Here is a 13,016-nt window from a genome sequence, read left to right on the forward strand (position 1 = left end):
TAATCTTACACCAAGGAAACCTTTTATTAAAGTATGAATTACCAATTATTTAAAAATACATGGGAAAACACAAACATACAAAGGCAGTATCATACAACTCATTTCTAAACTCAATACTTTTGAGATATAAAACAATGATCACTACCCTACAAGTCAGTTTATTGACACAAATTGATTTTTAAGTTGGTCTACAACTATTCACTCAATTTTACTTATGCTATTGAATTTTCAGTTTTAACCTATATTGGAATTTTTTGATATGTAGTACTTTTTTGATATGTTTACTTCTAAAAGTAGTATATAGTTGCTTTTCGGAATTAATCTCAGGGAGGTTCACTGAATCATAGGAATTCAAATATAGCTGCTCTCTGGAAATAATTGCCATTTGGGGTTATCTACAAAAAGACCCACATATTTAAAAGGCAATATATAAATGGGCAAACTATGAGGGCTGAAAGCAGGATTACTAAGAAAAGACAATGTTATCTTTTACCTTATACTTGCTAAAATGACTTTAGTATACTGCTATTAGATTCTGCTAGACCACAGATGACTTTATAGTTGCCCATTTTATATATCCTTTTCTAAAGTAACAGACTTTACCAATTATGTTACTCATCCAAATAAATTGACCTTTCAACTATCATACTTGAACTGCTTGAAATAAATTGTTCTCTTAATTTAACAGCCCTGCCCATAAAAGTAGTAAACCCCTCTTTGTTCCAAAATTAGAATGCTGAGTCAAAGACTGCTTGATAAGATATGTGGCTATCTTCTATCCCTAATCAGTCATGAAGAGAGACTGTCAAGAGCTCTGTAATGTAATAAATGCAATAATGACCTCAGCCATCAACACACAATAATAAGCCAGCAGAATCAAAAGGGCACTCTTCAGGGAGAGACTGGCTTGTACAAAACAAGAGGGTATATATATCCTCATATAAAATAAGAATATTGAAATAAAAAATGATCTATAATAAACTTTTACAGAGATTATTCTGGTTTTTATGTAAGTCTATTCAAACTGACTGTGCCCAAATGACTGGAAATTTTCTTTTCCTTTTCCTTACATAATGCCTATTGGTAATAAACTGGTCCTAATTCCTTACAAATCTGTAATTCCTTGGATTTATCTACTGTACCCTCACTGTACTGTAATTAACTTAAAAGCTGGGCCTGCCCAGCCTGACTATAAAGCCTCTTCAGAAATAACCAGATGCATTAAATAGAGGCATCTTTCAGAATTCTGCACTTCAAGACAGCGTATGAAGAACCAGCAACTGGTCCTCCAATGTAAACATCTCTCATTTACATTATCACAGAAAGAGAGTGCAGTTTACTAACTACTCCTTCCTTACAGGAACCTCAGTAGCTGCAAGCAGATTGTTGTTGCAAACCATTTCAATACTTATTAATTCCAAAGATCCGAACACCATGTAGTTGTGGCATTTTGGGAATAAGCACACTCAGGAGAGAAGCTGTGTTTAGGACGAAGTGAGTTGGATCATACTTCGTATAGAAACTTGCCAGAAAATATCTGTAGAGATAAAAGAATACATACAATATATAAAAATCAAATCACTTAGAATTAATAAAAGGTAGAGTTAAGGTCACAAAACACAAATTCTTAAAAGCAAAGTTATGATTGAGCACTGAAATGAAAGGAAACAGGTTTGATTTGGGATTTAAAATTTTGTTCGAGGTGTACATTTTGTATTTCTGCAATTGTACTAAATGCACTTAAGAATGTACTGTCATCAGCATCCTTTAAAGAAGGCTATCAAAGGTGGTTTCACACTAACCTGATGTTTCAGGTTAGTTTTGTATTTATAAAATCTGGATTCAAGTGTTGATTGTGTTCTCCAAGAACTTTAGATTCACCCAAAGGTTAAGAACCACTGATGTAAACGTTTGAAAAGTTAGGATTAGGTACACTGGTACTATTTAATCTTTGAAAAACATAAATTTTTGGCTATTCTCATTTTCATACTATAAATGAAGAGGTGTTAAATTATCTTCCCTAGAAATCTGAAGGACACATTTGTAAAATTCTAGCTGTTTTGATACAAAGTTGCATTAGACACCCACCTTAGGGCAATCTGTTTTGACAAGTATCAGTTACCATTAAGACCATAAATTACTAAGTCCAGATGTATTATTGAGTGCCTTAACATCAGATACAAAAAATAAAATATGGTGTCTTACTTCATAACTAACAAGTTAGTTTCTAAATAAATGTTTGTCCAATTACTTTTAGCGTACACAGGGAAATATTTTAGTTGCCTTTCTTCTAGCTACTGTTATTAGTTTCTTCTAAGTGGAGAAAAATGTGTACTATGCTTAGAAAGAACACCTGAGAGAAGTTTTTCAGAGAATCATTTTCATAACCTTGTAGATTGAGTAATTTGTTTTATTTTACAAATAGAAATCATGTTCCTCAAATCGTTCTTTAAATTCTTTCTTGCTGCTTTAATATGCTTGAAGATTGTTTTTATATTTACTTCACTGAATAAAAGAATATTTACATTTAGTAAGTTTATGTGATTTCTCGTCTTTATTATGAGCTTAATGGAGAATCTGATAGATTGGAAACAATCTTGGTTTGGATTCTCCACTATCCCTACATTCGGCAATGTTCACTTTTTTTCATTTTAATGGAAACTGTCAATTACATGAATGTAATCCCACTGTTAAAAAAAAAACAAACTTAGATGATGGATTGAGGGAATAAAAACCCAAGTGGGAATCAGTGACAACACATTTATTTACTTTCAGAGGTCTTCAAGGTGTTTATTAGAATAAGACCTAAGATAATATGGTTTTATTTTGACTTGACTCTAAATAGTCGAAATATCTTTACTTCTTAACTTTGTTCTTTAAACACAAATTATGAGCAAATATGAAAATGAGAAAGCACTTTGAAAAATAATAGGGATAACAGAATGCATGCCTGGCTGGGTTCAATACACAGCACTATGAAAAATATCTCTCTATATAAATGGGTTTAAATTCTCTTTGTTCAGTGATGTAAGGAATTTAGTTAAAATAACTGAAATCATATCTGTGGGTCAGAATTACATTTTAAAAAATGTGCTCTTATTAAGATGTCAGTATATGTCAAGCTTTTTTTTATCCTATAATACAATCCTCTACATAATTACAGTTGAAATAACTGAAGCTTTTAAAAAGATAGGCAAATGGAGCAGAGTTTAAAATCCTAATTTAGGACTGCCCAAATAACTATTATTCTTCTTATTGCATTTATTTTTGCTATACCATATGTTTTTCATTCATATTGCTTTACCATTAGTTTATTCTGTTCACTTGAAAATGCCTTTAAAAAATATCTACCCATTCTTAAGTCCCAGATTTAAGAATTGCAACACCTCCACAGCAAGTGTTTCAACTTTTCCAGAATGCACGGATTTTATCAACAGATACATTATTATGTATAATCTATGTATAATCCCAGCAAGCAAAGAAAGAGTACAAGTTTAAGGCCAATAAAATGAATTGGTCAGTCAGGATTATAAGACCTCGTCTCAACCACTATGTCACCACCAAAAAATATGTAAAACATATGTATCAGGTGCATTAAGTGACTGAGATTCAAACTTTAAAGCTATTAAGCCCATGTCAAAAAACTATCCAAACACACAAAAAATATGCAAAATACAGCTATCATATGCAAACTACATGTGTGATTCAAAGTGATGCTTTCATAAACTTGTAGGAAGAAAACAATTGCTATATTATGCATAAAAACTAAAAGAAATGCCATTTTGTTAGAATCAATTTGAACAAAGGCACAGAAGTATTACTGAAAGCTACTTAGAAGAGTCTTCACACCTGCTGGATGTCAATGACCTATACCTGCAATCCTAAGCTACTCAAGAGGAACATCACTGTTTCAAACCAGCTCAGTCACAAAAGTTACACAAGTCTGACAGACTCCATCTTTAACCAGCAAAAAGCCAGGCCAGAGGAGTTGTCGAAGTGGTAGAAAGCCAGCCATGAGCAAGCAAGCTGAGTGTGCAAAGCCCTCCCTGAGTTCAAGCAGAGTTTGTATGTTTGATCAAGTGGGAAATTGAGTGAAGATAAAATATTTACATAAAGGAAAATTGACATAGGAACAATTTCGTGGAGGCCCCTAAATAAGAAATTAAAAGCCAGATACAAGATTTAATGTTTTACAAATAAGTAACTAATTTATTTCTTACAGCATCAAGATTAATTTAGGAATCATTAGCTAGTTCTTAAATATGAACAAACCACGCTGACTAAACCATAGCTACACAATTCAACCTAGGTCTGTCCTACACTGAAAGCCTAAACTCTTTTAAATAAACCTTATTTTCTTCTTCTAAGAAGCTTGAAATAGGCTATCTAAATAGGCTGTGTGACCAATAAAATTCTTATGACCATCTAAATCACTGTTTAAGGCCATTAATCTGACAGGAAATACAGAGAATTAAATATTTAATTTTCTTACAAGAAATTTAACACCCTAAAATTTCTTGGTACACTGAGAATCATGTAATTTTTGTCTCTAATTGTACTTATTAAAGTCAAAGTAGTTTATTAACTTGCTAAGAATTATATCTGTTTCTGATTTCTCTGAATACTATTTCTACTCAAGGAACAAGAGTTCTTCAGAAATATGGCTGATTTCAGGCTTAAAGCAAGGAAAGCACATCTGAACATAGGCAATCTTGTTTGTCAAAAGGATACAAGAGCAATCTTCAGGGCCCACCAACCAGCCAAATTTCAATCAATGAAACAAAACACTTTAAGTTTATTATGATAAAAATAAAACAAATAAATGGAGAAATCATTTTTGATTGAACTTTATATATATCTGGCATAGCTACTAACATTTTTCAACAAAATACTCTAATTTAATGTGGTAAACTGGACACCCCCTTGTTATGCTATCCAGCCTTCTTTAAGTCTAAGTATTTCAGTGACTTACAGAATTATTGGAGAAATTGTGAAAAACTTCCGTGAAGATGTAAACTGTACTCCATAGTCAAGTTGTTCCCAATGAGTTAGGAGCCTTGCTTTACCCTGGTCAGGGGTTTCAAAAGGTGTTCCTTTTACTGCATGCAAAAATACATACATCCCCTGGAAAAAAAGCAATGGGGGTTGGGAGTAGGGAATACAATCAATATCAAATAGAACATTAGTTCTTGACAGTTAGCTTTAATTTCCAAGCTGTTTGTGACACTGTACAATTTATTTCAGTAGTTTAAGTACTAAGATTTCTTTTAAGAGTGAAAGGTTATAGCCAGTTCTATACAATAAAGTTTTCTGGGATTTATAATTATTTTTTGATGAAAATCAATGGAAGAACAAGTAGAAGTAACTTGTTTTCATTAAAATTGAATTTAAAAAGTATTACTTAGGTAGCTTCAGAAAATTGTTCCCAAGTATCTTTCTTATGAAAGATAAAATAAGTATGTAGGTTTACCATTTCCCAAATGTATGGGAAAATTTTCTTCAGAGTATTTTATTAGTAAATCTGGTGACTTTTGTACAACAAAGACATACAGAATAAAAATAATAAAATCTCTCTGTTGGGGAAATTTTTGCAGAAACATTTTAGTATTAGGTGCCTCTGTGGAGGAAATTTTTAAATATTTAATACTAGGGATGCCTTTCCCAAAATACTTCTCTAAGTAAAAATGGCCACTTCTTAATCTAATAGGTGTAATGTAGTCACTATTGTGTCTCAATGCTATTTAAAATCTAAAGTTAAAAAAAATCATTAAAAGCCATTCTATCTGTGACATTTGTTGCCTTTTGTTTTTCCTTGAGAGTATTATGCCAATTTAGAGTGGCAAATAATATTTAATTTCAGGATTACTGTTGGAGGCAGTGATGTCAAAGTATAAACCTAAAATATTATCATGAAATAATATTCCATTTAGAATCCATGATGTGATGTCATATTTTTCTGCTTCAGCTTTAAATAAATATATAGAAAAATTAGGGACTTTCAATTTTATGTCTTACTAGGTTAAGAAATCCCTTTATTTTTCAGTGTGTTTTACAGTCAATCTACTACACAATTCAAAAATTGTTTAGCTGCTGTAATACCTAAGCTATGGCAGAAAAGGCTGAAGTAAGTAAATATTTAATGAAGAGGCTTTATGTTATAGGATATATGTATGCATATGAAACTGAGTAACATTTGACCTAGCTTTAAAAGAAAGTCTAGTCTTATAAAGGATAGTAAAAAGAAAACAAAATGAGAAAAACCAACTGGAAGGCAGGTCAGAAAGATATTACTATCAAAGGTATAGTCAGAGTACTAAAGAAATGCAGGAGGAAAAGGTTCCCTGTTGCTGATGCAAACTGTTTGGTCCTACCATGTCAAGTGCCTCATTCTTGAAGGTTCAGCTCAGATGATATCTCCTTAGTGAACCCTCATCGCTCAACTAACCTCCTGTTTAAGTGATTGTCTAGAATTTCACCAAAAATCCTTTACTTGCAGAGCAAAAAATTGGGCTGAGTTATTGGCATATTTATTTTCTCATTGTTATAAATCCTTCTGAAGCCAGGCCTAGTACATATACAGCAAGTATTAAATGTGTTGAAAGATGACTTTAAGGCAAGAAGTGTTTATGCTATGAACACTAGGGAAACACTTTTACAAAGCTTTAAAGTGAACAATGAAGCAGAAAGTATGTGTGCCTTTAAATTCTCAGGAGTTTAATACCTCTAAAACTGAAGAACTTCAATTCCAGATCATACATGTGTTAGAATTTGTCTAAAAGAACAATTTCTCACTATTTTCTGAAGACCACATGCATTTAGAAGTGTTCTGAATATAATATTTGAACAGGTTACTGCTTTCCTATCATTTAAAAAGTTCTGAGTTAGATCTCAGCACAAGAACAAAGAAAGAAAATTAAAATCTTTTTTTGACCATGTATCTTCTGCCCTAGTATGTTTCTAGAACATTTTCTAAATTTGTTCTTTACTTTGTATTCATTTTAGCACATTAATTGTACAAAGGGGTTTGACCATAATTCATATACAATTATACTCAGATTAAATTCCTCTATCACTTTCTCTATCCCACTATCCCATATTGTTCAATAGCTTTTTAAATACTTTAGCTTTTTAAATATTGCTAGTGATGAACATCCATTTATTAAAAGAATTAGAAAAGTATGTATCTCATGTCTAAAATTTAGTGAATGTTTAGTAAAGTAATATAAAGAAAAGTCTCTTTCATTTTAAAGCTGGGTTAATAATCCTATAGAGTATTAACATTATCTTATGCAGAGTGAATTGGAGCACTGAATAAAAATAATTACATAAGCCAGATGCCATTGACTCATGCCTGTACTCCTAGCTACTCAGGAGGCTGACATGTGAGGATTGTGGTTTAAAGCCAGGATGGTCAGGAAAGTCTGTAAGAATCTTACCATCAAAAGGTATAGAAATGAAGCTGTGGCTCAAATGGTAGAGCAGTAGCCTCAAGCAAAAAAGCTTAGGGATAGTTCCCAGGTTTTGGACTGGCAAAAAATAAACAAAAAATAATCATTTAGCTTTCTACTCCATGATTCTGAAAGGCAAATACAGTATCTTTTTCTACACAGGTACAATAATTACTTTTTATTTCCCTATATTTTAAAGCATTCACAATGTATCTAACATTTTTAATTGGTTTAAAGTAAGCTACCTTCAAAGGAAACCTAAATTTGGGAGTCATGTAATTACTACATCTATGGTTGGTTAAGTTTAGAATTCTACTGTGATGAACTAATAAGAAGTAAGTCAGAAGTTTCCTTTTACATTGTGTCAATTACCTATTGTCTGTATCTGGTCATGGTCATCTACTGTGCCTCAATCTCAACAAATCAATTTGAAAACTTGAGTTGGAGATGGCTGCCAAAACACATTTAAAGATATGCCACTGGAGAAAGAAGACTAATTGCTTTAGCCAAAACATACACACAGTATAAGAAATACAGAAAAGAAAAAAAAGATAAATGGCTAATTATAAAACTATGGTAAATATGTAATGGTAGAATGCAGAGATGTATAGCCTCTTGAGGAGGTTTGCTTGATACTTTTCCTAAACAGGTAGGAATCAGGTAGGGGTATTAAAATAGTAAAAGAGTTTAAGGCAAATCAAACATGATTTTCCTTATTGCTAGGGCAGAGCCTGTGTTTGGAAATGAGTGGTGTAAGGAAGTTCCTTTCTACTTCTACACTGTTATGAGCTGGTCTTGCATGTCACACAAAGAACTTGGGATTTTACCATAAATGCCATGGTGAGTCCTTGAAGGATTTACAGCATAACTTGAGTGATCATACATTAACAAAATACTTCTCTGTCAAGTTGGAATAGAGGTGGGTAGAGAAATATCAAAAAAGAACATTTGACTTGGAATAATGTACTTAAAAAAATACAAAATGAGGGTGTGGGCAAGCTCTTAGTGGAGCAGAGTAACAAACAGAGCTAAATGGTTAAGGAACATAAAAGAGTTTATATATTTATTCTAACATTACACTAATCATCTGTCCTAGTTTGTACAGGATGTTTCTGGCTTATCTATTAGCTTGGTGAATTACTACTGCTCCCTTTCTCAAAACAGTATCGGTTTCAATGATTCAGTTGTTTGGCTGCCTTACAGGGCAGATAGTAGTGCCTTTAGATAAAATTAGGAACAATGTCAGAGGAGCAGACTGTTGGTTATAAGAAATTATAGTAAGTTTAGTTTATTCTTGTTTGGTTTAAGATGTAAGGCAATCTACTGATATAAACATAAGCCTCCAAGGGCATTGATGGCTCATGCCTGTAATCCCAGCTACTCAGGAGGCTGAAATCTGAGGATTGCAGTTCAAAGCCAGTCTGGGCAGCAAAGTCCATGATATTCTTATCTCAATAAACTACTCAGAAAAAGCTGGAAGTGGTGCTGTGGGTCAAGTGGTAGAACACGAGCCTGGAGCAAAAGAAGCTCAGGGACAGCACCCAGGCTGTGAGTTCAAGTCCAGGACCATCATGAGCACAAGCACAAGTGCGTGCGTGCACACACACAAACAGAAACAAAAGCTTCACTATTCTACAGAAGACACTGAAAATTTGGATAGATGAAATAACCTGGGTCAAAAATACAGCATAAAAAGAGAGGAAGAAAAAGAGCACTGGAACTGCTAGCAGTATTTAAGAGATTAAAAAAAAAGGGGGGGGCAGAACCTGTAGATGGAAAAAGAACAAGAAATCAGAAATATATCTATTAAAATGTGATCCCACAGGAAGTAAGAGCTAATAATGTGAGAAGATGACTTGTTTCCTCCACTCCTAGCTACCAAGGAGGATAAGGCAGGAAGACAACTTGAGCCCAAGGTTTTGGAGGCAGTCTGGCTGTAAGTAGTTGAATTTTATAGTATACAATTATACCTAAAATGAAGCTGTTAAAATTAATAAGCTGTTTGGCTAGCTGCAGCTTGGTGGTAGAGTGCTTATTCCCTGGTTTTGACCCTGGCACCACAAAATGAAGCCCCAAGAAACATCACTAAGTCACTTTTTTTGTTTATAATGTACTAAGTGTGTTTATATTGTTACATAACCACCCCCACTAACATTTATCTCCAGAATTTTTTTCATTTTGCACAACAAATTTTACCTATCAATTCCATTCTTTCTTCCCCTTAACTTGGCAACTAGTAGACCATAAGGTTTTCAGTGTTTAAAATAAGACGAAATACTTACCAAGTTATGTATAATATTTGTTAAGGTCCAAGCAACAGGAACACTGAAGAAGGGAATGCTGAGTAAGACAATATGAAGCAAACCAACTCCCAATGCATAGGTCAGCCACATCCCCCGGCTGTTCATTACACGAGTATTTGGATTCACTTCACTGTGGGCAACTCCAACATTCATGTTTGCTCTGTAAGGAATATAATGAAATGAATTAACACTAATACGGCTGGAACCTAAGCCAAAAGACCTCTAAATCTGATATGACAAAATGTTATCAGGATGTATTTTCTTTGCTGTTCTGAAATGGAAAACACACAAACGCACATGTGCACACACACACACCCTTCAAAATATGCTTCTTACAGATGCTGCCATAGGCAATATAAAAAAAAATCCTCAACATCTGACTATCATAAAATACACTTATTTTATGGTTTCCTTTTCTAATGCTGTCTTCAAGCATATTAGTTTTACTAAAGCAATCATGGAAAATGCAACCTGGAAGAGAAAAATCTACATTTAAAAAAATATATGAACAAAGAAAGTAAAGAGCCAATAGATAAATTTACCAAAGTACTTTAGGTAAACTTACAAAAGAATAAACCTTTTAAAATTAGGCAAAATTAATGGGCTTCATGGTAATATTGCTATATTATGCTTCGATGGTTCTCCCTTCTGGTAGTCTAGCCCATTTTTATTTTCAGGTTTTTTAATTATTAGTTTTCACACATATGAGAAAATATGGGATACTGATGTCTAGTTTTACCTAACATCATAATCTCCAACATGATAAATTAATATAAACAAAGAACAAAACCAAAACTGACCCAGCCAGTATGTTCTAGTAGTCATATTCTCTTAAACCTAATAGAACATTCTCCCTGGTCAGGATTCAAAAACATGTTTTTTCAATGAACGTGGTAAGGGACAAGCTGTTGACATGCATAAAAACTAGTTATGGGGATAATGTTTATTTCTCAGTCTGTGACAAAGTAGATTAAAACAATGAATTCTGAATATTTCTCTAGTCAATTGCTCTAAAACTTTAGTTGTTCTTTTTTTTAAGTTTTCCCATTCCCCTTTTCTGTTTAAGATAAAATATCAAAAGAAGAACTGATATTTTTCAGTCATTTTAAAGCTATTTATTTAGGTTTAAGAACTCTTTAACTAGCCCTGAAGAATACCTGTCGCCACAGGGAGGGAGAAAACGAGTTGAGATTACATTTGTTACAGATCCTATTAAAAATAAACTCGACGTTACAGTTAGCACAGAGAGGAATTTCCCATAAACCTAGCCAGCAAATTTCTGGAGCTTACGGTACTTTTTACTCTTTCAAGACCTCACAAAGAGGATGAAGGCTAAAAGTCGTCGGTGTAAATCACGCATGTCGATATTGGTACCGTAACCATCCGTCGTTATCAGCCGTCATCGTTTCGGCGTTACACACGACACTTAGAACATGCCCCCACGTAATGACAGGTTGTCCACTTCCCGGGGCAATACTGGAAAGAGGCCTAAAAATCACATCTCTGTGGCAAGGCCGAGCCACCCCAATTCGGAAAACCCAGCAGGTGCGCCGCGCCTTCTGGGGACCACAAATAACGACTGCTTTCTGGGCTCGGCCCAGGCTCGCTGGGCCTTTGAAGACGGGGACCAGCAGACTCCCCCCGGAGGCCGGGCAGCCGCGGGCGGCCTCCCGTGAAGCGCCCCCCCCCGACCCCCGCCCGCCTCTAGGACGTCGCAGCCGCGCGTCCCCGCGGGGCCGCGGCGCGACTACGGGGGCTGGGAGAGTGAGCGGAGCATCTCTGGCCACTTGGCCCGCCGGGCTAGACAGAGCGCCGCGGATGCAGCGTGAGCCTGCTCTGTCCCCCGACTCTCCAAAAGGCCAGCCCTGCCTCTCCTGTAGCCCCCCTCACACCACGGCAGTAACACCACCAAGGCTGTTTTGTGCTAACTTACCCGCCTTCCCACTCCCGGCAGCCCGCACAGCGCAGGACCAGCCCGGCGGCGACAGCTGCGTCTCCTCACGTACCGAATGCCTGCGAGCAGCGCCAGTGCTGCGCCGCCGGCGGAAGTCTTCCTAGCAGGACTCGCTGTCCAGCGATTGGCTGGCACCGGCGTCAATTCTACTTCTCCCGGGTAAGGCGGGACTAAGGGAGGTGCCAGGTGCGCGCCCCCTCCCGTGGGCGCGGGCGCGCGTGCGCGTTTGAAATGAAAGGGGCGTCCCGCGAGGCTTGCTGTGGGCTCCGGGGCGGCTGTTCACCTCCGGCGGATGATAACTATCTACCTCGCGCGAGCAAGAAGGTAGTGTCTTGTGACTAACGGGTTTTCAGCCTTCTCTTCGGGGTGGCTTGGCACTCCCCCGCCCCTCGACCTCTGGTGGGCTCTAGCGCGGGCGTCCGCGCGCCTCGGCGGGCCCCTTCTCGGGGGCGGGAGGCGGATGCAGCCGGACACGCACGTGTGGAGGGCGTTTTCCCAGCTGCTCTAGGCTTGGCCTTCGGTGCGGGATTAAAGGGCTTTTCCAGTAGAAAACTCAGCCCACAGCAGCCGCAGTTTGTCTTGAGAGAGGGGGTGGCCTGTACCCCCCGTGATCGGACAGACGTTCAGGACTGCTTTCGCCGGCACGTTTTTGCATTAATCCCTATTCAGAGGCAGTTTACCTGTATTGCATCCTTGGGAACTGTGGATAGCCAGCACCGAGGGTGGAGAGGAAAGGACTCGGTTAGATTTGAAATCATGTTTTAAATCAAATTTTCTTTACCCTTGTCCGTGTATCAAGTTTGGACCTTTTTCTTTTCCTTCCTTTTTTTTTTTTCTGAAATAACTTCCAAAAACATTTCAGTTGATTGAAGAAAATTCTGGATGTGTGTAAATACATTTCTGTCCTGTGAAAACATTTAGGCTAGATTTATTCTGTCCTTCAAATTGTTCTTTTGTATCTTTGCTATTATCATCACTACTTCTGTTTTAGGTATGCCTGTTTGTTGTCTTTACCTGGCCTTCCCAGCCATCACCACATTTGCAAAGTGTTCCATTTCCTTCTCAGCAAATATGGAAGACTGACTATCCGGACATTCTCAGTCATTCGATGCTGTGACTTATGTAAGCCTGGCATCTTCTACTCTTCAAGGAGTACTGTATACATTTCAGGAATATGTGATTAATACAAGTCAGGAGGAAGAAGAGAAAATAGAAAAGCATGTAATGACTTTGGATTCAAAATAAGGAGATGCAGTATACAGTGACAGTACAAAACCTAATTATTGGGGATTAAAGGTGGGGGAAGGCCTC

General features: G+C 36.5%; 1 protein-coding gene across 1 annotated transcript; it reads right to left on the reverse strand.

Moving 5' to 3' along the window:
• Ormdl1 (ORMDL sphingolipid biosynthesis regulator 1) lies at positions 1-11,784 on the reverse strand. The gene is made up of 4 exons (XM_013030365.1): positions 11,685-11,784; positions 9,731-9,911; positions 4,973-5,124; positions 1-1,537 (listed from the first exon to the last, which is right to left on the reverse strand). The coding sequence occupies exons 2-4, from the start codon at positions 9,902-9,904 to the stop codon at positions 1,402-1,404; spliced, it is 462 nt and encodes a 153-aa protein (XP_012885819.1). The 5' UTR covers positions 9,905-9,911; positions 11,685-11,784; the 3' UTR covers positions 1-1,401.
• Positions 11,785-13,016: the final 1,232 nt, after the last annotated feature.

Source organism: Dipodomys ordii, unplaced genomic scaffold (assembly GCF_000151885.1).
Source record: "Dipodomys ordii isolate 6190 unplaced genomic scaffold, Dord_2.0 Scaffold5, whole genome shotgun sequence".
NCBI classification, from domain to species: domain Eukaryota; kingdom Metazoa; phylum Chordata; class Mammalia; order Rodentia; family Heteromyidae; genus Dipodomys; species Dipodomys ordii.